At 48.3% G+C, this 24,518-nt stretch overlaps 1 protein-coding gene across 1 annotated transcript in view; it reads left to right on the top strand.

Moving 5' to 3' along the window:
* Positions 1-20,557, top strand: part of LOC135536450 (transmembrane protein 255B-like) — a 29,230-nt gene extending 8,673 nt beyond the window's left edge. The window contains exons 4-9 of the mRNA XM_064962793.1: positions 1,708-1,797; positions 8,779-8,859; positions 13,891-13,976; positions 17,685-17,844; positions 18,568-18,714; positions 20,312-20,557. Coding sequence (XP_064818865.1) covers positions 1,708-1,797; positions 8,779-8,859; positions 13,891-13,976; positions 17,685-17,844; positions 18,568-18,714; positions 20,312-20,557 — 810 coding nt within the window. The remainder of the gene's footprint in view (positions 1-1,707; positions 1,798-8,778; positions 8,860-13,890; positions 13,977-17,684; positions 17,845-18,567; positions 18,715-20,311) is intronic.
* The last annotated feature ends 3,961 nt before the right edge of the window (positions 20,558-24,518 follow it).

The raw sequence follows: 24,518 nt of genomic DNA, 5'->3' as shown, positions 1-24,518 counted from the left end.
TAGGAGAGGAGATGAGATAGGAGATGAGATGAGAGGAGGAGGAGAGATGAGAGGAGAGGAGATGAGAGGACTTTGTGTGTATTAAGGCTTCTGTTGGATTCAGATTTTCACCTTGAGTAAAAAGAGAGTCTTGAGGAACATGTGTATCTCCATTGATAGAGAGTGTCACGGCAGGGAGGGATGAAAGCTGGGCAGTAAGGAGGTACAGGAAAAGCACACGGCCATCAGCACAGCACCAGTCTGCTAGGAGGGATTGGGAGGCAGTTAAAACGCTTTACAATATCAACTTGATGAACACCCATCTGTGATCGGGTCTGCTGGGGTTGGATGGGCAGTGTGTGTGTGTGTGTGTGTGTGTGTGTGTGTGTGTGTGTGTGTGTGTGTGTGTGTGTGTGTGTGTGTGTGTGTGTGTGTGTGTGGGTGTCTGTCTGTGTCAGAGAGTGTGTGTGTGTGTGTGTGTGTGTGTGTGTGTGTGTGTGTGTGTGTGTGTGTGTGTGTGTGTGTGTGTGTGTACAACGTGCTCACACACACTCCATCATGGTGACTCAGTGAGCTGAAGAATTAAAATGACCACCAGTCATGTTCCCATGAACAGGCCTTGACTAGAAAACCCTCATTTCCAACTGACTGGGTTTATAACAGGAATGGTTTTCTCCCTGTCAGTGGAATGACGCTGTATTGATTTCACTGAGTTTAGGATGTGTCTTCATAGGATGTGTGTGTTTGGCAGAGTATGTGAGTTTGTGAACATGTTTGTGTGTGTGTGTGCATGTGTGTGTGTGAGAAGAGATTGTGAAAAGGTGTGTGTGCTTGTGTGTGTGTGGGTGCGTGGGTGCGTGTGTGCGTGGATGAGTATGTGACGTGTGTGTGTGTGAGAGAGACAGTCTGTGTTAAGGTGTGTGTGTTGGTGAATCAGATTGATGTGTTAAGGTGTGTGTGTTGGTGAATCAGATTGATGTGTTAAGGTGTATGTGTTGGTGAATCAGATTGATGTGTTAAGGTGTGTGTGTTGGTGAATCAGATTGATGTGTTAAGGTGTGTGTGTTGGTGAATCAGATTGATGTGTTAAGGTGTGTGTGTTGGTGAATCAGATTGATGTGTTAAGGTGTGTGTGTTGGTGAATCAGATTGATGTGTTAAGGTGTGTGTGTTGGTGAATCAGATTGGGGGAATGAGATTGACCTTCCCTGTGTAGAAGGGTCGTCCCGTTGGCCCACTCTGATTGGAGGACACTAAACAACCCATAAAGTACCTCTGCCTGACGAGGCAGGAAGCAGAGAGCTGTACATTTCCTTTAGTACCCCAGTCCTCATCCAGGCAACACAATCATCTGAGGCAAGGGCATTTACGTAATCCTGGGGCACTGGCTGTGTTTGTGTGTCGGGGTGTTATGTGCATTACACTTACTAATTCTACTTCTCTCTTTCTCTCCCTCTCCTCCTCGCTTCTCCTCCTTACCTCCTCTTCTTCCTCTCTTCCTCTCCTTCTCCCCCCTCCTCCTCCCCCTTCTCCTCTCCCTCTCTCTCTCCTCCTCCCCTCCTCTTCTTCCTCTCCTTCTCCCCCCTCCTCCTCCCCCTTCTCCTCTCCCTCTCTTTCTCCTCCTCTCCCCCTTACCTCCCTTTCCTTCCTTCCTCTCTCTCTCTCTCCTCCTCCTCCCCTCCTTCCTCTCTCTTCTCCCTCTTCTCCTCTCCCTCTCTTCCTCCTGCAGCTCATGGCAGCCATCATCTTCATCAGTATGGGAGTCATCGCTTCCTTCTTCTGTGCCATCGTGGACGGAATCATCGCGGCTGAGTTCATAGTCAGTACACACACACACACACACACACACACACACACACACACACACACACACACACACACGCACACACGCACACACACACACCCTCTGCTCAGGCTGACTCCGGTAATGAAACTTTGTAGAAACAATCAGATGGAACTTTGGTCTCTCGTCTCCGTGGCCAACTGTCCTCGTCACCGCTCTGTCGTTATTCACATGGCAACAGTCAAATCAGACCAATCTATCTGAGCACTCGCCCTGCCCGGCATTGTGGGTGCTCTGGTCTGACAGCCTGTGACGACAGCCCAGTTAAGACCGATTGAACATCCCATAATAACACTAACATCCCTTCACTCTGAGACAAGACAAGCTACAGAATGCTAGGTTGCCTCCCAAACAGCCCCCTTTTCCCTAGATAGTGCACTACTTTTAACACAGCCTTAAAGTGGGACCGACAGTGTTTTAACTAATTTGCAGATATGAAACAAACAGACACTCAATCAATCAATCAATCAATCAATCAAATGTATTTATAAAGCCCTTTTCACACCAGTAGATGTCCCAAAGGGCTGTACAGAAGCCCAGCCTGAAACCCCAAACAGCAGCAATGTAGATGCACAAAGACATTGTTCATCTGAATATCGCCACGTGAAACCGAATCTCATCGGGATGCAGTTGTTTACATTTCACATCTGTATTACTCTGGATTATTGACGCTGGTGAAGAAACCTCTTGTTTCCTTTTAATTAAGGTAGGAATTGAACAAGTACCTCTGCTGTAGTTACAGTATTCAATGCAGCACGTGTGTCATCAGACCGTCCGAAAGACACGACCAGACTGAGAAAAGTGCTGTGAGATGAAGGGACAGATAACAGCAATAGCCAAGGAGACCTAAAGGGCACAAAAGGCACTAATTGTGGCGATTTCTGTTTAGTTTGATGCAGAAAAACAAGAGAATCTCTGGCTCAGTCGGTAGAGCATGGCGCTTGCAACGCCAAGCGTCGTGGGTTCGATTCCCGCTGGGGCCACCCATATGTAAAAGTAGTGGCCCCAGCGACTTGTAAGTCGCTTTGGACAAAAGCGTCTGCTAAATGGGATATATTATTATTATTATTATTATATTATAAGAGACTGCTGCCCTGTAATACTTTCAATGTGGGGCTGGTGGCAGCAACATATACATGTTACGGTGAAACTGGAGGTTAGAAAAGTCAGTACATAGCACATTGAGGCATAGGAGTTACCGAGGACATTTTCTTTTAGCTGCCCATTTTGAAAGCTTTCTGTAGCTGACCTCCAGTCATCTGCTGGTGTGTATATTGTCAAATGGCATTAATCATAGTCAAGAGAACACACATGTCTAAACACATCAACCTCCTGTACTACAACACATTCATTATATTGTGTAACATCGGAGAACAATAAAACTGACTCGAAGCATCTAGAAGAACATTGCACAGTTTCATTCCTAAAACCCAAATCAGGTCAATTATACTCTTTGGTTTGCGTACCACAGACACTCATATCATCAGTCAAAAATATCCAATTCCCAGCTTCCATGTGACTCAACATTCCATGATGTACACTAAGGCATTGTGGGCAGAATAGATAGATGCAGTTCAATGCATGATTCATATCATTCACCAATACATGTATTTTATTTGATTGCTATCGGGTTGTAAATCCCAGCTGGCCTGGTACATAGTTTGCTGCCTCCATTCACGATGCACTGTTTCACTTTCAACGACTCAATGTTCTTTAACAAAAAACGAACGACTGTAACTAAGGTTGGGAATGTCAATACAACCACACTAGCAAGGGGCAATGATCACAAGTCAGTCAATGTGGCTAAGAGGCTAGCGTATCTATTTACGTAGCAAGCTAAAAACACAGAGCCTAGCGTTAGCTAGCTAGCTAGCTGCTAGGAGGATGTCCTGTCATTGGAGGACTGAGGAGTGGCTTCCGTTTGGCCACTCTACCATAAAGGCCTGATTGGTGGAGCTCTACAGAGATGGTTGTCCTTCTGGAAGGTTCTCCCATCTCCACAGAGGAACTCTAGAGCTCTGTCAGAGTGACCATCCGGTTCTTAGTCACCTCCCTGACCAAGACCCTTCTCCACCGATTGCTCAGTTTGGCCGGGCAGCCAGGTCTAGGAATAGTCTTGGTTGTTCCAAACATCTTCCATTTAAGAAGGATGGAGGCCACTGTGTTCTTGGGGACCTTCAATGCTGCAGATATTTTTTGGTTCCCTTCCCCAGATCTGTGCCTCGATACAATCCGGTCTCGGAGCTCTACGGACAATTCCTTCGACATCATGGCTTGGTTTTAGCTCTGACATGCACTGTCAACTGTGGGATTTATAGACCGGTGTGTGCCTTTCCAAGTCATGTCCAATCAATTGAATTTACCACAGATGGACTCCAATCACGTTGTAGAAACATCCCAAAGATGATCAATGGACACAGGATGCACCTGAGCTCAATTTCGAGTCTCATAGCAAAGGGTCTGAATACTTATGTAAAAAGGGCTTTATAAATACATTTGATTGATTGATTTTTGCAAACAAGCCTTTTGCCACAAGGGCCTGCCAGGGCCTCCCGAGTGGTGCAGTGGTCTAAGGCACTGCATCACAGTGCTAGCTGTGCCACTGGAGATTCTGGGTTCGAGTCCAGGCTCTGTCACAGCCGGCCGCGACCGGGACCGTGCTTCGGAGGACGCACGGCTCTTGACCTTCGCCTCTCCCGAGTCCGTACGGGAGTTGCAGCGATGAGACAAGACTGTAACTACCAATTGGATACCACGAAATTGGGGAGAAAAATTAAAAACAAAGGGCCTGCCGTCATTCACTATGAACTGGACTGTGTGTTTACAGGTAGTCTTGTCTCATGACCTGTCATCATTCACTATGAACTGGACTGTGTGTTTACAGGCAGTAGGACCTGCCATCATTCACTATGAACTGGACTGTGTGTTTACAGGCAGTAAGGCCTGCCATCATTCACTATGAACTGGACTGTGTGTTTACAGGCAGTAGGACCTGTCATCATTCACTATGAACTGGACTGTGTGTTTACAGGCAGTAGGGCCTGCCATCATTCACTTTGAACTGGACTGTGTGTTTACAGGCAGTAGGACCTGCCATCATTCACTTTGAACTGGACTGTGTGTTTACAGGCAGTAGGACCTGCCATCATTCACTATGAACTGGACTGTGTGTTTACAGGCAGTAGGGCCTGCCATCATTCACTTTGAACTGGACTGTGTGTTTACAGGCAGTAGGACCTGCCATCATTCACTTTGAACTGGACTGTGTGTTTACAGGCAGTAGGGCCTGCCATCATTCACTTTGAACTGGACTGTGTGTTTACAGGCAGTAGGACCTGTCATCATTCACTATGAACTGGACTGTGTGTTTACAGGCAGTAGGACCTGCCATCATTCACTTTGAACTGGACTGTGTGTTTACAGGCAGTAGGACCTGTCATCATTCACTATGAACTGGACTGTGTGTTTACAGGCAGTAGGACCTGTCATCATTCACTATGAACTGGACTGTGTGTTTACAGGCAGTAGGACCTGTCATCATTCACTATGAACTGGACTGTGTGTTAACAGGCAGTAGGACCTGTCATCATTCACTATGAACTGGACTGTGTGTTAACAGGCAGTAGGACCTGTCATCATTCACTATGAACTGGACTGTGTGTTTACAGGCAGTAGGACCTGCCATCATTCACTATGAACTGGACTGTGTGTTTACAGGCAGTAGGACCTGTCATCATTCACTATGAACTGGACTGTGTGTTTACAGGCAGTAGGACCTGTCATCATTCACTTTGAACTGGACTGTGTGTTTACAGGCAGTAGGACCTGTCATCATTCACTATGAACTGGACTGTGTGTTTACAGGCAGTAGGACCTGCCATCATTCACTATGAACTGGACTGTGTGTTTACAGGCATTATGACCAGCGCCGATTTAGATCATTAGAACGCATTCGCAAAAAGCCACAAAATACACCTTAAATACCTTCAGAAAGTATTCAGACCCCTTGACATTTTCCACGTTTTGTTACGTTACAGCCTTATTCTAAAATTGATTAAATAAAAACAAATCCTCAGCAATCTACACACAATACCCCATAATGACAAAGCGTTTTTTGATTTTTTTTTGGGAAAATGTATTGAATATAAAAAACAGATGCCTGATTTACATCAGCTAATGTCACAAATTGCTATGAAGAAACCCACAGCCTAAATCAGCAAACAGCACACAATGCAGATGTAGAAGCACGGTGGCTATGAAAAACTCCCTAGAAAGGCAGGAACCTTGGAAGCAACCTAGAGAGGAACCAGGCTCTGAGGGGTGGCCAGTCCTCTTCTGGCTGTGCCGAGTGGAGATTATAAACCTAGAGAGGAACCAGGCTCTGAGGGGTGGCCAGTCCTCTTCTGGCTGTGCCAGGTGGAGATTATAAACCTAGAGAGGAACCAGGCTATGAGCGGTTGTCAGTCCTCTTCTGGCTGTGCCAGGTGGAGATTATAAACCTAGAGAGGAACCAGGCTCTGAGGGGAGGTCAGTCCTCTTCTGGCTGTGCCAGGTGGAGATTATAAACCTAGAGAGGAACCAGGCTCTGAGGGGTGGCCAGTCCTCTTCTGGCTGTGCCGAGTGGAGATTATAAACCTAGAGAGGAACCAGGCTCTGAGGGGTGGCCAGTCCTCTTCTGGCTGTGCCAGGTGGAGATTATAAACCTAGAGAGGAACCAGGCTCTGAGGGGTGGCCAGTCCTCTTCTGGCTGTGCCGAGTGGAGATTATAAACCTAGAGAGGAACCAGGCTCTGAGGGGTGGTCAGTCCTCTTCTGGCTGTGCCAGGTGGAGATTATAAACCTAGAGAGGAACCAGGCTCTGAGGGGTTGTCAGTCCTCTTCTGGCTGTGCCAGGTGGAGATTATAAATCTAGAGAGGAACCAGGTTCTGAGGGGTGGCCAGTCCTCTTCTGGCTGTGCTGAGTGGAGATTATAAACCTAGAGAGGAACCAGGCTCTGAGGGGTGGCCAGTCCTCTTCTGGCTGTGCCGAGTGGAGATTATAAACCTAGAGAGGAACCAGGCTCTGAGGGGTGGCCAGTCCTCTTCTGGCTGTGCCAGGTGGAGATTATAAACCTAGAGAGGAACCAGGCTCTGAGGGTGGTCAGTCCTCTTCTGGCTGTGCCAGTGGAGATTATAAACCTAGAGAGGAACCAGGCTCTGAGGGGTGGTCAGTCCTCTTCTGGCTGTGCCGAGTGGAGATTATAAACCTAGAGAGGAACCAGGCTCTGAGGGGTGGTCAGTCCTCTTCTGGCTGTGCCAGGTGGAGATTATAAACCTAGAGAGGAACCAGGCTCTGAGGGGTGGCCAGTCCTCTTCTGGCTGTGCTGAGTGGAGATTATAAACCTAGAGAGGAACCAGGCTCTGAGGGGTGGCCAGTCCTCTTCTGGCTGTGCCAGGTGGAGATTATAAACCTAGAGAGGAACCAGGCTCTGAGGGGTGGTCAGTCCTCTTCTGGCTGTGCCGAGTGGAGATTATAAACCTAGAGAGGAACCAGGCTCTGAGGGGTGGTCAGTCCTCTTCTGGCTGTGCCAGGTGGAGATTATAAACCTAGAGAGGAACCAGGCTCTGAGGGGTGGCCAGTCCTCTTCTGGCTGTGCCAGGTGGAGATTATAAACCTAGAGAGGAACCAGGCTCTGAGGGGTGGTCAGTCCTCTTCTGGCTGTGCCGAGTGGAGATTATAAACCTAGAGAGGAACCAGGCTCTGAGGGGTGGTCAGTCCTCTTCTGGCTGTGCCAGGTGGAGATTATAAACCTAGAGAGGAACCAGGCTCTGAGGGATGGTCAGTCCTCTTCTGGCTGTGCCGAGTGGAGATTATAAACCGAGAGAGGAACCAGGCTATGAGGGGTTGTCAGTCCTCTTCTGGCTGTGCCGGGTGGAGATTATAAACCTAGAGAGGAACCAGGCTCTGAGGGGTGGTCAGTCCTCTTCTGGCTGTGCCGAGTGGAGATTATAAACCTAGAGAGGAACCAGGCTATGAGGGGTTGTCAGTCCTCTTCTGGCTGTGCCGAGTGGAGATTATAAACCTAGAGAGGAACCAGGCTCTGAGGGGTGGCCAGTCCTCTTCTGGCTGTGCCGAGTGGAGATTATAAACCTAGAGAGGAACCAGGCTCTGAAGGGTGGCCAGTCCTCTTCTGGCTGTGCCGAGTGGAGATTATAACAGTACATGGCCAAGATGTTCAAACGTTCATAGATGACCAGCAGGGTCAAGGTCACAGTGGTTGTAGAGGGTGCAACAGGTCAGCACCTCAGGGATAAATGTAATTTGGCTTTTCATAGTCGATCTTTCAGAGTTAAAGACAGCAGGTGCGGTAGAGAGAGAGAGTCGCAAACAGCAGGTCCAGGACAGGTCAGGGTTCCATAGCCGCAGGCAGAACAGTTGAAACTGGAGCAGCAGCACGACCAGGTGGACTGGGGACAGCAAGGAGTCATCAGGCCAGGTAGTCCTGAGGCATGGTCCTAGGGCTCAGGTCCTCCGAGAGAAAAGAAACAGAGTTAGACGGAACATACTTAAATTCACACAGGACACCAGATAAGACAGGAGAAATACTCCAGATATAACAGACTGACCCTAGCCCCCCCGACACAGAAACTATATGACTACTGTAGCTCTGATTGGCTGTAGCACACCGACCAGTCTGCGTAGACTCCGGTCTGTTATTAGGTTTTATGTCCTGCAGTGTCTATTAATTGTCCAAACAGACAGCCATGTTCCCACTATATATTGCTATAGAATGTTCACATATGCCTTACTCTACGTAATTCCCAAACATTCTAAGAGTTTATGAAAACGTCAAAATGACCATATCTAATGATTCATATTCTTCCTGGGGGTGTATATATGAACACATTTTAATAAGATTTCATGTTGTTAAAATGCTGTCAGTTTCAACTTGAATCTCCTCTCTGTTTCCTCTCTCAGGACAGGAGGCCTCTGCTGGAGGACAGGTGTGAGTTCTACGCCAGTGGGTCAGGGTACGCCTACGACAACTATTATACTGAGGTGAATCAGAGCACACACACATACACACCACACACACACACCACACACACCCACCACACACACACCCACCACACACACACCCACCCACCCACCACACACACACACACCTCCTCCACACACACACCGCCTCCACACACACACCTCCTCCACACACATCCCACAATACACACACACCTCCTCACACACACACACACACACACACACACACACACACACACACACCCATGTCCTCCACACACACACACCCCCCACCACACACACACCCACCACAAACACACACCACACACACCCCACAATACACACACCCCACCACACACACACCTCCTCACACACACCCCCCACCACACACACCCCACACACACACACCCACCACACACACTCCTCCACACACCCCCCACCACACACACCCCACCACACACACACCCACCACACACACACCCACCACAAACACACACCACACACACCCCACAACACACACACCCCACCACACACACACCTCCTCCACACACACCCCCCCACCACACCCCCCCCACCACACACACACCCCACCACACACACACCTCCTCCACACACACACACCTCCTCCACACACACACACCTTCTCCACACACACACACCTCCTCCACACACACACACACCTCCTCCACACACACCCCCCTCACCACACACACACCTCCTCCACACACACCCCCCTCACCACACACACACCTCCACCTCCCACCACACACACACCTCCTTCCTAAGTATAATGTGTGTGAAAAACGTTGAATGCTTGCTTATGACTTTCAGAATGCATTAAAGCTCGATGAAGTCTTGACAGAGTTAGTAAACGTCGTGGGGCGGATCTTTCCCTTCCCACTCAGTACAGCGTGTTCAGTGTTACCATGGAGATTGAGCCTGTGTCTGAGATAACACCCTATTCCTTTAATAGTGGAGGGGGGGACGTAGGTCTATCTTTAGTCTGAGATAACACCCTATTCCTTTAATAGTGGAGGGGGGGACGTAGGTCTGTCTTTAGAGTCTGAAATAACACCCTATTCCTTTAATAGTGGAGGGGGACGTAGGTCTATCTTTAGTCTGAGATAACACCCTATTCCTTTAATAGTGGAGGGGGGGACGTAGGTCTGTTTTTAGAGTCTGAAATAACACCCTATTCCTTTAATAGTGGAGGGGGGGACGTAGGTCTATCTTTAGAGTCTGAAATAACACCCTATTCCTTTAATAGTGGAGGGGGGACGTAGGTCTATCTTTAGAGTCTGAAATAACACCCTATTCCTTTAATAGTGGAGGGGGGACGTAGGTCTGTTTTTAGAGTCTGAAATAACACCCTATTCCTTTAATAGTGGAGGGGGGACGTAGGTCTGTCTTTAGAGTCTGAAATAACACCCTATTCCTTAAATAGTGGAGGGGGACGTAGGTCTATCTTTAGAGTCTGAAATAACACCCTATTCCTTTAATAGTGGAGGGGGGACGTAGGTCTATCTTTAGAGTCTGAAATAACACCCTATTCCTTTAATAGTGGAGGGGGGGACGTAGGTCTGTCTTTAGAGTCTGAAATAACACCCTATTCCTTTAATAGTGGAGGGGGGACGTAGGTCTATCTTTAGAGTCTGAAATAACACCCTATTCCTTTAATAGTGGAGGGGGACGTAGGTCTATCTTTAGAGTCTGAAATAACACCCTATTCCTTTAATAGTGGAGGGGGGGACGTAGGTCTGTCTTTAGAGTCTGAAATAACACCCTATTCCTTTAATAGTGGAGGGGGGGGGATGTAGGTCTATCTTTAGAGTCTGAAATAACACCCTATTCCTTTAATAGTGGAGGGGGGGACGTAGGTCTATCTTTAGAGTCTGAAATAACACCCTATTCCTTTAATAGTGGAGGGGGGACGTAGGTCTATCTTTAGAGTCTGAAATAACACCCTATTCCTTTAATAGTGGAGGGGGACGTAGGTCTGTCTTTAGAGTCTGAAATAACACCCTATTCCTTTAATAGTGGAGGGGGGGACGTAGGTCTATCTTTAGAGTCTGAAATAACACCCTATTCCTTTAATAGTGGAGGGGGGGGACGTAGGTCTGTCTTTAGAGTCTGAAATAATACATAGTTAGGGGTTATGGGGGTAGATAATACATAGTTATGGTTTATGGGGGGGCATAGATCTATCTATAGAGTCTGAGATAATACATAGTTAGGGGTTATGTAGGGGTAGATAATACATAGTTAGGGGTTATGGGGGGGGTAGATAATACATAGTTAGGGGTTATGTAGGGGTAGATAATACATATTTAGGGGTTATGGGTGGTAGATAATACATAGTTAGGGGTTATGGGGGGGGGTAGATAATACATATTTAGGGGTTATGGGTGGTAGATAATACATAGTTAGGGGTTATGGGGGGGGGGGTAGATAATACATAGTTAGGGGTTATGGGGGGGTAGATAATACATAGTTAGGGGTTATGGGGGTAGATAATACATATTTAGGGGTTATGGGTGGTAGATAATACATAGTTAGGGGTTATGGGGGTAGATAATACATAGTTATGGGTTATGGGGGGGGGGGTAGATAATACATAGTTAGGGGGTAGATAATACATAGTTAGGGGTTATGGGGGGGTAGATAATACATAGTTAGGGGTTATGGGTGGTAGATAATACATAGTTAGGGGTTATGGGGGGGTAGATAATACATAGTTATGGGTTATGGGGGGGGGGTAGATAATACATAGTTAGGGGGTAGATAATACATAGTCATGGGTTATGGGGGGGTAGATAATACATAGTTAGGGGTTATGGGTGGTAGATAATACATAGTTAGGGGTTATGGGGGGGGGGTAGATAATACATAGTTATGGGTTATGGGGGGGTAGATAATACATAGTTAGGGGTTATGGGTTGTAGATAATACATAGTTAGGGGTTATGGGGGGGGGTAGATAATACATAGTTATGGGTTATGGGGGTAGATAATACATAGTTAGGGGGTAGATAATACATAGTTATGGGTTATGGGGGGTAGATAATACATAGTTAGGGGTTATGGGGGTAGATAATACATAGTTAGGGGTTATGGGGGGTAGATAATACATAGTTATGGGTTATGGGGGGGGTAGATAATACATAGTTAGGGGTTATGGGGGGTAGATAATACATAGTTATGGGTTATGGGGGTAGATAATACATAGTTATGGGTTATGGGGGGGGGTAGATAATACATAGTTAGGGGTTATGGGTGGTAGATAATACATAGTTATGGGTTATGGGGGGGGGTAGATAATACATAGTTAGGGGTTATGGGGGGGTAGATAATACATAGTTAGGGGTTATGGGGGTAGATAATACATAGTTAGGGGTTATGGGGGTAGATAATACATAGTTAGGGGTTATGGGGGGTAGATAATGCATAGTCATGGGTTATGGGGGGGTAGATAATACATAGTTAGGGGTTATGGGGGGGTAGATAATACATAGTTATGGGTTATGGGGGGGTAGATAATACATAGTTAGGGGTTATGGGGGGTAGATAATACATAGTTAGGGGTTATGGGGGGGTAGATAATACATAGTTAGGGGTTATGGGGGGGTAGATAATACATAGTTAGGGGTTATGGGGGGGTAGATAATACATAGTTAGGGGTTATGGGGGGGTAGATAATACATAGTTATGGGTTATGGGGGGGTAGATAATACATAGTCATGGGTTATGGGGGGGTAGATAATACATAGTTAGGGGTTATGGGGGGTAGATAATACATAGTTAGGGGTTATGGGGGGGTAGATAATACATAGATAGGGGTTACGGGGGGGTAGATAATACATAGTTAGGGGTTATGGGGGTAGATAATACATAGTTAGGGGTTATGGGGGGGTAGATAATACATAGTTAGGGGTTATGGGGGGGTAGATAATACATAGTTAGGGGTTATGGGGGGGTAGATAATACATAGTTATGGGTTATGGGGGGGTAGATAATACATAGTTATGGGTTATGGGGGGGTAGATAATACATAGTTAGGGGTTATGGGGGGTAGATAATACATAGTTAGGGGTTATGGGGGGTAGATAATACATAGTTATGGGTTATGGGGGGGTAGATAATACATAGTTATGGGTTATGGGGGGGGGTAGATAATACATAGTTAGGGGTTATGGGGGTAGATAATACATAGTTATGGGTTATGGGGGGGTAGATAATACATAGTTAGGGGTTATGGGGGTAGATAATACATAGTTATGGGTTATGGGGGGGGGTAGATAATACATAGTTAGGGGGTAGATAATACATAGTTAGGGGTTATGGGGGGGTAGATAATGCATAGTCATGGGTTATGGGGGGGTAGATAATACATAGTTAGGGGTTATGGGGGGTAGATAATACATAGTTATGGGTTATGGGGGGGTAGATAATACATATTTAGGGGTTATGGGGGTAGATAATACATAGTTAGGGGTTATGGGGGTAGATAATACATAGTTATGGGTTATGGGGGGGTAGATAATACATATTTAGGGGGGTAGATAATACATAGTTAGGGGGGTAGATAATGCATAGTCATGGGTTATGGGGGGGTAGATAATACATAGTTAGGGGTTATGGGTGGTAGATAATACATAGTTAGGGGTTATGGGGGGTAGATAATACATAGTTAGGGGTTATGGGGGGGGTAGATAATACATAGTTAGGGGGGTAGATAATACATAGTTAGGGGTTATGGGGGGGTAGATAATACATAGTTATGGGTTATGGGGGGGGTAGATAATACATAGTTAGGGGTTATGGGGGTAGATAATACATAGTTAGGGGTTATGGTTAGGGACGGGTTCGCTGGTTGGGGTATCGGGCTCTCTGGCACCATCTACTGACAATGACACATTCTGTTTTTTGCTGCCATAGCAATGTCTCTTTGTCTCTGTTCTGTCTGTCTGTCTGTCTGTCTGTCTGTCTGTATGTCTGTCTGTCTGTCTGTCTGTCTGTCTGTCTGTCTGTCTGTCTGTCTGTCTGTCTGTCTGTCTGTCTGTCTGTCTGTCTGTAGGTGATGTGCAGCTCATTCAACAGTGAGTGTAAAGTGAGAATGAAGAGCAACACCTGCTACTGCTGTGACCTGTACAACTGTGAGAGGTAAGGAAAAACACCTGTGTGTGTGTGACTGTCTGTCTCCTCTCTCTCCTCCAGTCCAGACTACCACACCCATTACTATGAGTTCACTCTGTCTCCTGTCTCCTCCAGTCCAGACTACCATACCCATTACTATGAGTTCACTCTCTCTCCTGTCTCTCCTCCAGTCCAGACTACCATACCCATTACAATGAGTTCACTCTGTCTCCTGTCTCTCCTCCAGTCCAGACTACCATACCCATTACTATGAGTTCACTCTGTCTCCTGTCTCTCCTCCAGTCCAGACTACCATACCCATTACTATGAGTTCACTCTGTCTCCTGTCTCTCCTCCAGTCCAGACTACCATACCCATTACTATGAGTTCACTCTGTCTCCTGTCTCTCCTCCAGTCCAGACTACCATACCCATTACTATGAGTTCACTCTCTCTCCTCCAGTCCAGACTACCATACCCATTACTATGAGTTCACTCTGTCTCCTCCAGTCCAGACTACCATACCCATTACTATGAGTTCACTCTGTCTCCTCTCTCTCCTCCAGTCCAGACTACCATACCCATTACTATGAGTTCACTCTGTCTCCTCTCTCTCCTCCAGTCCAGACTACCATACCCATTACTATGAGTTCACTCTGTCTCCTCCAGTCCAGACTACCATACCCATTACTATGAGTTCACTCTGTCTCCTCTCTCTCCTCCAGTCCAGACTACCATACCCATTACTATGAGTTCACTCTGTCTCCTCTCTCTCCTCCAGTCCAGACTACCATACCCATTACTATGAGTTCACTCTGTCTCCTGTCTCTCCTCCAGTCCAGACTACCATACCCAGCACTATGAGTTCACTCTGTCTCCTGTCTCTCCTCCAGTCCAGACTACCATACCCATTACTATGAGTTCACTCTGTCTCCTCTCTCTCCTCCAGTCCAGACTACCATACCCATTACTATGAGTTCACTCTGTCTCCTCCAGTCCAGACTACCATACCCATTACTATGAGTTCACTCTGTCTCCTGTCTCTCCTCCAGTCCAGACTACCATACCCATTACTATGAGTTCACTCTGTCTCCTCTCTCTCCTCCAGTCCAGACTACCATACCCATTACTATGAGTTCACTCTGTCTCCTCCAGTCCAGACTACCATACCCATTACTATGAGTTCACTCTGTCTCCTCTCTCTCCTCCAGTCCAGACTACCATACCCATTACTATGAGTTCACTCTGTCTCCTGTCTCTCCTCCAGTCCAGACTACCATACCCATTACTATGAGTTCACTCTGTCTCTCTCTCCTCCAGTCCAGACTACCATACCCATTACTATGAGTTCACTCTGTCTCCTGTCTCTCCTCCAGTCCAGACTACCATACCCATTACTATGAGTTCACCCTGTCTCCTCCAGTCCAGACTACCATACCCATTACTATGAGTTCACTCTGTCTCCTCCAGTCCAGACTACCATACCCATTACTATGAGTTCACTCTGTCTCCTCTCTCTCCTCCAGTCCAGACTACCATACCCATTACTATGAGTTCACTCTGTCTCCTGTCTCTCCTCCAGTCCAGACTACCATACCCATTACTATGAGTTCACTCTGTCTCCTCTCTCTCCTCCAGTCCAGACTACCATACCCATTACTATGAGTTCACTCTGTCTCCTCCAGTCAAGACTACCATACCCATTACTATGAGTTCACTCTGTCTCCTGTCTCTCCTCCAGTCCAGACTACCATACCCATTACTATGAGTTCACTCTGTCTCCTCCAGTCCAGACTACCATACCCATTACTATGAGTTCACTCTGTCTCCTCTCTCTCCTCCAGTCCAGACTACCATACCCATTACTATGAGTTCACTCTGTCTCCTGTCTCTCCTCCAGTCCAGACTACCATACCCATTACTATGAGTTCACTCTGTCTCTCCTCCAGTCCAGACTACCATACCCATTACTATGAGTTCACTCTGTCTCCTCTCTCTCCTCCAGTCCAGACTACCATACCCATTACTATGAGTTCACTCTGTCTCCTCTCTCTCCTCCAGTCCAGACTACCATACCCATTACTATGAGTTCACTCTGTCTCCTCCAGTCCAGACTACCATACCCATTACTATGAGTTCACTCTGTCTCCTCTCTCTCCTCCAGTCCAGACTACCACACCCATTACTATGAGTTCACTCTGTCTCCTCTCTCTCCTCCAGTCCAGACTACCATACCCATTACTATGAGTTCACTCTGTCTCCTGTCTCTCCTCCAGTCCAGACTACCATACCCATTACTATGAGTTCACTCTGTCTCCTCTCTCTCCTCCAGTCCAGACTACCATACCCATTACTATGAGTTCACTCTGTCTCCTCCAGTCAAGACTACCATACCCATTACTATGAGTTCACTCTGTCTCCTGTCTCTCCTCCAGTCCAGACTACCATACCCATTACTATGAGTTCACTCTGTCTCCTCTCTCTCCTCCAGTCCAGACTACCATACCCATTACTATGAGTTCACTCTGTCTCCTCTCTCTCCTCCAGTCCAGACTACCATACCCATTACTATGAGTTCACTCTGTCTCCTGTCTCTCCTCCAGTCCAGACTACCATACCCATTACTATGAGTTCACTCTGTCTCTCCTCCAGTCCAGACTACCATACCCATTACTATGAGTTCACTCTGTCTCCTCTCTCTCCTCCAGTCCAGACTACCATACCCATTACTATGAGTTCACTCTGTCTCCTCTCTCTCCTCCAGTCCAGACTACCATACCCATTACTATGAGTTCACTCTGTCTCCTCCAGTCCAGACTACCATACCCATTACTATGAGTTCACTCTGTCTCCTCTCTCTCCTCCAGTCCAGACTACCACACCCATTACTATGAGTTCACTCTGTCTCCTCTCTCTCCTCCAGTCCAGACTACCATACCCATTACTATGAGTTCACTCTGTCTCCTCTCTCTCCTCCAGTCCAGACTACCACACCCATTACTATGAGTTCACTCTGTCTCCTGTCTCTCCTCCAGTCCAGACTACCATACCCATTACTATGAGTTCACTCTGTCTCCTCCAGTCCAGACTACCATACCCATTACTATGAGTTCACTCTGTCTCCTGTCTCTCCTCCAGTCCAGACTACCACACCCATTACTATGAGTTCACTCTGTCTCCTCTCTCTCCTCCAGTCCAGACTACCATACCCATTACTATGAGTTCACTCTGTCTCCTCTCTCTCCTCCAGTCCAGACTACCATACCCATTACTATGAGTTCACTCTGTCTCCTGTCTCTCCTCCAGTCCAGACTACCATACCCATTACTATGAGTTCACTCTGTCTCCTCTCTCTCCTCCAGTCCAGACTACCATACCCATTACTATGAGTTCACTCTGTCTCCTGTCTCTCCTCCAGTCCAGACTACCATACCCATTACTATGAGTTCACTCTGTCTCCTGTCTCTCCTCCAGTCCAGACTACCATACCCAGCACTATGAGTTCACTCTGTCTCCTGTCTCTCCTCCAGTCCAGACTACCATACCCATTACTATGAGTTCACTCTGTCTCCTCCAGTCCAGACTACCATACCCAGCACTATGAGTTCACTCTGTCTCCTGTCTCTCCTCCAGTCCAGACTACCATACCCATTACTATGAGTTCACTCTGTCTCCTCCAGTCCAGACTACCATACCCAGCACTATGAGTTCACTCTGTCTCCTGTCTCTCCTCCAGTCCAGACTACCACACCCATTACTATGAGTTCACGGGGGTGAGTAGCTGCTGGGATGTGGTCCAGCTCCATCGTCTGCTGTGGGTCTGTGTGGTGCTCAACATAATGGGCCTGTTCCTGGGAATCATCACAGCTGCTATACTGGGGGCTTACAAGGACCTGGTGGGCACACACACACACACACACACACACACACACACACACACACACACACACACACACACACACACACACACACACACACACACACACACACACAATACCTAGAACACACGTCTGTTTGTTAGGTACATATTTCATTTGTTATTGGTTACACTAACTATACGTACCCTCTCTCTTCCCCCTTCCCACCCCTCTTCCTTCCCCCTTCCCCCCCTCTCCCTTCTCTCCCTTCTCCCTTCCCCCTTCTCTCCCCTCTCCAAATCTCTCCCTTCCCCCCCTCTCCCTTCCCCCTTCTCTCCCTCTCCCCCTCTCCCTTCCCCCTTCTCTCCCCTCTCCCTTCCCCCTTCTCCCCCTCCCCCTCTCCCCCTCTCCCCCTCTCCCTTCCCCCTTCTCTGACCCCTCTCCCCCTCTCCCTTCCCCCTTCTCTCCCCCTCCCTCCCCTCTCCCCTTCTCTCCCCTCTCCCTTCACCCCTCTCCCTCCCTTCGCTCTCCCTCTTTCCCTCCCCTCTCCCCTCTCTTTCTCCCTCCTCTCTTTTCCCCTCCTACTCCCCCTTCTCTCCCCTCTCCCTTCACCCTCTCTCCCTCCCTTCGCTCTCCCCCTCCCTCCCTCTCCCCTCTCTTTCTCCCTCCCCTCCCCTTCCCTCTCTCTTTCTCCCTCCCCTCCCCTTCCCTCTCCCTTTCCCCCTCCCTCCCTCCCTCCCTCCCTCCCTCCTTCTGTCTCAGGCTCCTGCCACCCAGATGTCCCCCAGTCCCGCCCCACCCCCCCATATCATGTATAACCCCACCCAGCATGTGGTGACCTACGCTGGCTTCTGCCCCAACGGACAGGCCCTGCCCGCCTACCCCAACTACCCCGCTTTGCCCATGCAGGTAAAAAATACCCCAACTACCCCGCTCTGCCCTGTAGGTTAGACCCCAACTACCCCACTCTGCCCCTGTAGGTTAGACCCCAACTACCCCCAACTACCCCACTCTGCCCCTGTAGGTTAGAACCCAACTACCCCACTCTGCCCCTGTAGGTTAGACCCCAACTACCCCACTCTGTCCCTGTAGGTTAGACCCCAACTACCCCACTCTGTCCCTCTAGGTTAGACCCCAACTACCCCCAACTACTCCACTCTGCCCCTCTAGGTTAGACCCCAACTACCCCACTCTGCCCCTGTAGGTTAGACCCCAACTACCCCACTCTGCCCCTGTAGGTTAGACCCCAACTACCCCACGCTGCTGCTACAGGTTAGACCCCAACTACCCCACTCTGTCCCTGTAGGTTAGACCCCAACTACCCCACTCTGCCCCTGTAGGTTAGACCCCAACTACCCCACTCTGCCCCTGTAGGTTAGACCCCAACTACTCCAAACTACCCCACTCTGCCCCTGTAGGTTAGACCCCAACTACCCCACTCTGCCCCTGTAGGTTAGACCCCAACTACCCCACTCGGCCCCTGTAGGTTAGACCCCAACTACCCCACTCTGCCCCTGTAGGTTAGACCCCAACTACCCCACTCTGCCCCTGTAGGTTAGACCCCAACTACCCCACTCTGCCCCTTTAGGTTAGACCCCAACTACCCAACTCTGCCCTGTAGGTTAGACCCCAACTACTCCAAACTACCCCACTCTGCCCCTGTAGGTTAGACCCCAACTACCCCACTCTGCCCCTGTAGGTTAGACCCCAACTACCCCACTCTGCCCCTGTAGGTTAGACCCCAACTACCCCACTCTGCCCCTGTAGGTTAGACCCCAACTACCCCACTCTGCCCCTGTAGGTTAGACCCCAACTACCCCACTCTGCCCCTGTGTGTTAGACCCCAACTACCCCACTCTGCCCCTGTAGGTTAGACCCCAACTACCCCCACTCTGCCCTGTAGGTTAGACCCCAACTACCCCCAACTACCCCACTCTGCCGCTACAGGTTAGACCCCAACTACCCCACTCTGCCCCTGTAGGTTAGACCCCAACTACCCCACTCTGTCGCTACAGGTTAGACCCCAACTACCCCCACTCTGCCCTGTAGGGTAGACCCCAACTACCCCACTCTGCCCCTGTAGGTTAGACCCCAACTACTCCAAACTACCCCACTCTGCCCCTCTAGGTTAGACCCCAACTACCCCACTCTGCCCCTGTAGGTTAGACTCCAACTACCCCACTCTGCCCCTGTAGGTTAGACCCCAACTACAATAGTATTTCGTAAAAGTAAAATCTCCTCGTCATCCAGTGATATGAATGTCTCCTCTCTGTCGTCTCTCTCCTCGCTCTCTTCTCTCTATGTCTCTCGATCTCGGTCTCTCTCTCTCCTCTGTTGTCTCTCTCTCCTCGCTCTCTTCTCTCTATGTCTCTCTCTCTCAACCTCGGTCTCTCTCTCTCTCTCTCTCCTCTGTTGTCTCTCTTCTCTCCCATTTGTTGTCTCTCTCTCTCCCCTCTGTTGTCTCTCTCTCCTCTCCTCTCCTCTTCTCTCTCTCTGTCTTTCTCAGCACCACAGCAGTTACCAGGCCCCCTCCACCCCCCAGCCCGGCCTGGAGATGACCCTAACCCCCTCCTCTCCGTCAGAGGAGAGCCAGAGCCAGCCTTCCGCCCAGGCCCCCAGCCAGCCCACCTTCCAGACTGGCTCCCAGGACCCTGGTCAGGGTTACATGCTAACACCCAACGCCCCTGCCCTCTACCCTGGCCCCGTCTACGGGCCCTCCGGCTTCGAGAAGCCCCCTCCTTATGCATGCTGAATGCCAACCTGACCTTTAGCCTTTGACCTTTAGGCCAGGGTAAGAGAGGCTAATGTCCAGAAACAACACCTGGCCTCTGTCACCTGGTCAGCACAGACATGAAGGAATCAGCTCGGTGTGACAGCTTCTATATATCCTATCAATCAATCAGATATGGCTTCCATATAACAAATATATCCTTTCAATCAATCAGATATGGCTTCCATATAACAAATATATCCTTCCAATCAATCAGATATGGCTTCCATATAACAAATATATCCTTTCAATCAATCAGATATGGCCTCCATATAACAATTATGTCCTTTCAATCAATCAGATATGGCTTCCATATAACAAATATATCCTTCCAATCATTGCTTCTTACGGCCAGCTATGTGATTCCTTTAGATCTGCACACAACAACCAGTTAGGGAATAAAAGGGACTAGGAGACATGGGGCTAGGAGACAAGGGACTAGGATAAGGGACTCGGAGACATGGGGCTAGGATAAGGGACTAGGAGACATGGGGCTAGGGGATAAGGGACTAGGGCTTCTTTCTGGACGAGGCCAGAGAATGTAGCACAAGCAGGGTTGGGGAGGTTACTTTTAAAATGCACCTGTCCAAAATAGTAATTATTGGATTACTCAAACTAAGTACTGTAATCTGATTACTTTAACTGCTGCAATTAGATTAGAGGCATTTGAAGAAGACAAACTGGCATGCTACCAATTGCACAACATTAATTGCAGGATAAATCAATGGGAAGAGGTCCAGAAACAGCCCCTAGCCTCTCACCTGGTTAGCAGTTAGCACAGACCTGAAGGAACCAGATGGTGTGATGGCTTCCATATACGCTTCCAACCAATCAGATATGGCCTCCATATACCCTTCCAACCAATCAGATATGGCCTCCATATACCCTTCCAACCAATCAGATATGGCCTCCATATACCCTTCCAATCAGATATGGCCTCCATATACCCTTCCAATCAGATATGGCCTCCATATACCCTTCCAACCAATCAGATATGGCCTCCATATACCCTTCCAATCAGATATGGCCTCCATATACCCTTCCAATCAGATATGGCCTCCATATACCCTTCCAATCAGATATGGCCTCCATATACCCTTCCAACCAATCAGATATGGCCTCCATATACCCTTCCAATCAGATATGGCCTCCATATACCCTTCCGATCAGATATGGCCTCCATATACCCTTCCAATCAGATATGGCCTCCATATACCCTTCCGATCAGATATGGCCTCCATATACCCTTCCAATCAGATATGTCCTCCATATACCCTTCCAATCAGATATGGCCTCCATATACCCTTCCGATCAGATATGGCCTCCATATACCCTTCCAATCAGATATGTCCTCCATATACCCTTCCAATCAGATATGGCCTCCATATACCCTTCCAATCAGATATGTCCTCCATATACCCTTCCAATCAGATATGGCCTCCATATACCCTTCCAATCAGATATGTCCTCCATATACCCTTCCAATCAGATATGGCCTCCATATACCCTTCCAATCAGATATGTCCTCCATATACCCTTCCAATCAGATATGGCCTCCATATACCCTTCCAATCAGATATGGCCTCCATATACCCTTCCAACCAATCAGATATGGCCTCCATATACCCTTCCAACCAATCAGATATGGCCTCCATATACCCTTCCAATCAGATATGGCCTCCATATACCCTTCCAATCAGATATGTCCTCCATATACCCTTCCAATCAGATATGGCCTCCATATACCCTTCCAATCAGATATGGCCTCCATATACCCTTCCAACCAATCAGATATGGCCTCCATATACCCTTCCAACCAATCAGATATGGCCTCCATATACCCTTCCAATCAGATATGGCCTCCATATACCCTTCCAATCAGATATGGCCTCCATATACCCTTCCAACCAATCAGATATGGCCTCCATATACCCTTCCAACCAATCAGATATGGCCTCCATATACCCTTCCAATCAGATATGGCCTCCATATACCCTTCCAATCAGATATGGCCTCCATATACCCTTCCAACCAATCAGATATGGCCTCCATATACCCTTCCAACCAATCAGATATGGCCTCCATATACCCTTCCAATCATTGCTTCTTACCCAGCTATCAGATTCATCCAGAACTCCACACAACAACGAGGTAAGAACTAGAAGGGACTAGGAGTCTAGGGACTAAGAGCTTATGGGCTAGGAGACAAGGGGCTAGGAGACAAGGGGCTAGGGCGTGTTTTTGGACCAGGCCAGAGAATGTAGCAGAAGACACCTCACAGACAGATAAGCCATGACAGAGAGAAGACCTCTGGACTTTAATAATCATCTATTAATGTAGTGCAGGTTAGACCCCAACTACCCCCAACTGCCCCACTCTGCCCCTGTAGGTTAGACCCCAACTACCCCAAACCACCCCACTCTGCCCCTGTAGGTTAGACCCCAACTACCCCAAACCACCCCACTCTGCCCCTGTAGGTTAGACCTAAACTACCCCAAACCACCCCACTCTGCCCCTGTAGGTTAGACCCAAACTACCCCACTCTGCCCCTGTAGGTTAGACCCCAACTACCCCACTCTGCCCCTGTAGGTTAGACCCCAACTACCCCACTCTGCCCCTGTAGGTTAGACCCCAACTACCCCACTCTGCCCCTGTAGGTTAGACCCCAACTAGCCCACTCTGCCCCTGTAGGTTAGACCCCAACTACCCCCTCTTCCCCTGTAGGTTAGACCCCAACTACCCCCACTCTGCCCCTGTAGGTTAGACCCCAACTAGCCCACTCTGCCCCTGTAGGTTAGACCCCAACTACCCCCTCTTCCCCTGTAGGTTAGACCCCAACTACCCCCACTCTGCCCCTGTAGGTTAGACCCCAACTACCCCCACTCTGCCCCTGTAGGTTAGACCCCAACTACCCCACTCTGCCCCTGTAGGTTAGACCCCAACTACCCCCACTCTGCCCCTGTAGGTTAGACCCCAACTACCCCCACTCTGCCCCTGTAGGTTAGACCCCAACTACCCCACTCTGCCCCTGTAGGTTAGACCCCAACTACCCCACTCTGCCCTTGTAGGTTAGACCCCAAATACCCCCAACTACCCCCACTCTGCCCCTGTAGGTTAGACCCCAACTACCCCCAACTACCCCCACTCTGCCCCTGTAGGTTAGACCCCAACTACCCCCAACTACCCCCACTCTGCCCCTGTAGGTTAGACCCCAACTACCCCCAACTACCCCACTCTGCCCCTGTAGGTTTGAACACGTTTTAAATGCCCTACTGCGTGGCTACGATGTTGACTTTGATATTTTGGCATGTTATTTATCAATCTGTTAATAGCAATATTGAAATGCTTATAACGTTGTTATAATAATCAGGTGTTGATCTATTGCCTTGATCGTGGATGTCATATATATATTTACCTTTCAACAGTTTCTGTCTCTAGACTTCCAGGCTGACTGTCCACAGTATTTATCAAACCGTCATGTGCAATTATTAAACTGAACCGGTAGCTTTTAGAGTCTTCTAACTATATAGTCTACATAAAATGATAAATATACCATCAGACTGGTGATCCCAGTAACTGAGACCTACTGTATCTCCTATGTTATAATATACCACCAGACTAGTGATCCCAGTAACTGAGACCTACTGTATCTCCTATGTTATAATATACCACCAGACTAGTGATCCCAGTAACTGAGACGTACTGTATCTCCTATGTTATAATATACCACCAGACTGGTGATCCCAGTAACTGAGACCTACTGTATCTCCTATGTTATAATATACCACCAGACTGGTGATCCCAGTAACTTATAGACCTACTGTATCTCCTATGTTATAATATACCACCAGACTAGTGATCCCAGTAACTGAGACCTACTGTATCTCCTATGTTATAATATACCATCAGACTGGTGATCCCAGTAACTGAGACATACTGTATC

The sequence above is a fragment of the Oncorhynchus masou genome, unplaced genomic scaffold, assembly GCF_036934945.1.
Source record: "Oncorhynchus masou masou isolate Uvic2021 unplaced genomic scaffold, UVic_Omas_1.1 unplaced_scaffold_621, whole genome shotgun sequence".
Lineage (NCBI taxonomy): Eukaryota > Metazoa > Chordata > Actinopteri > Salmoniformes > Salmonidae > Oncorhynchus > Oncorhynchus masou.
The sequence above is the reverse complement of the archived record's forward strand: the minus strand, read 5'-3'. Positions and strand labels throughout refer to the sequence as shown.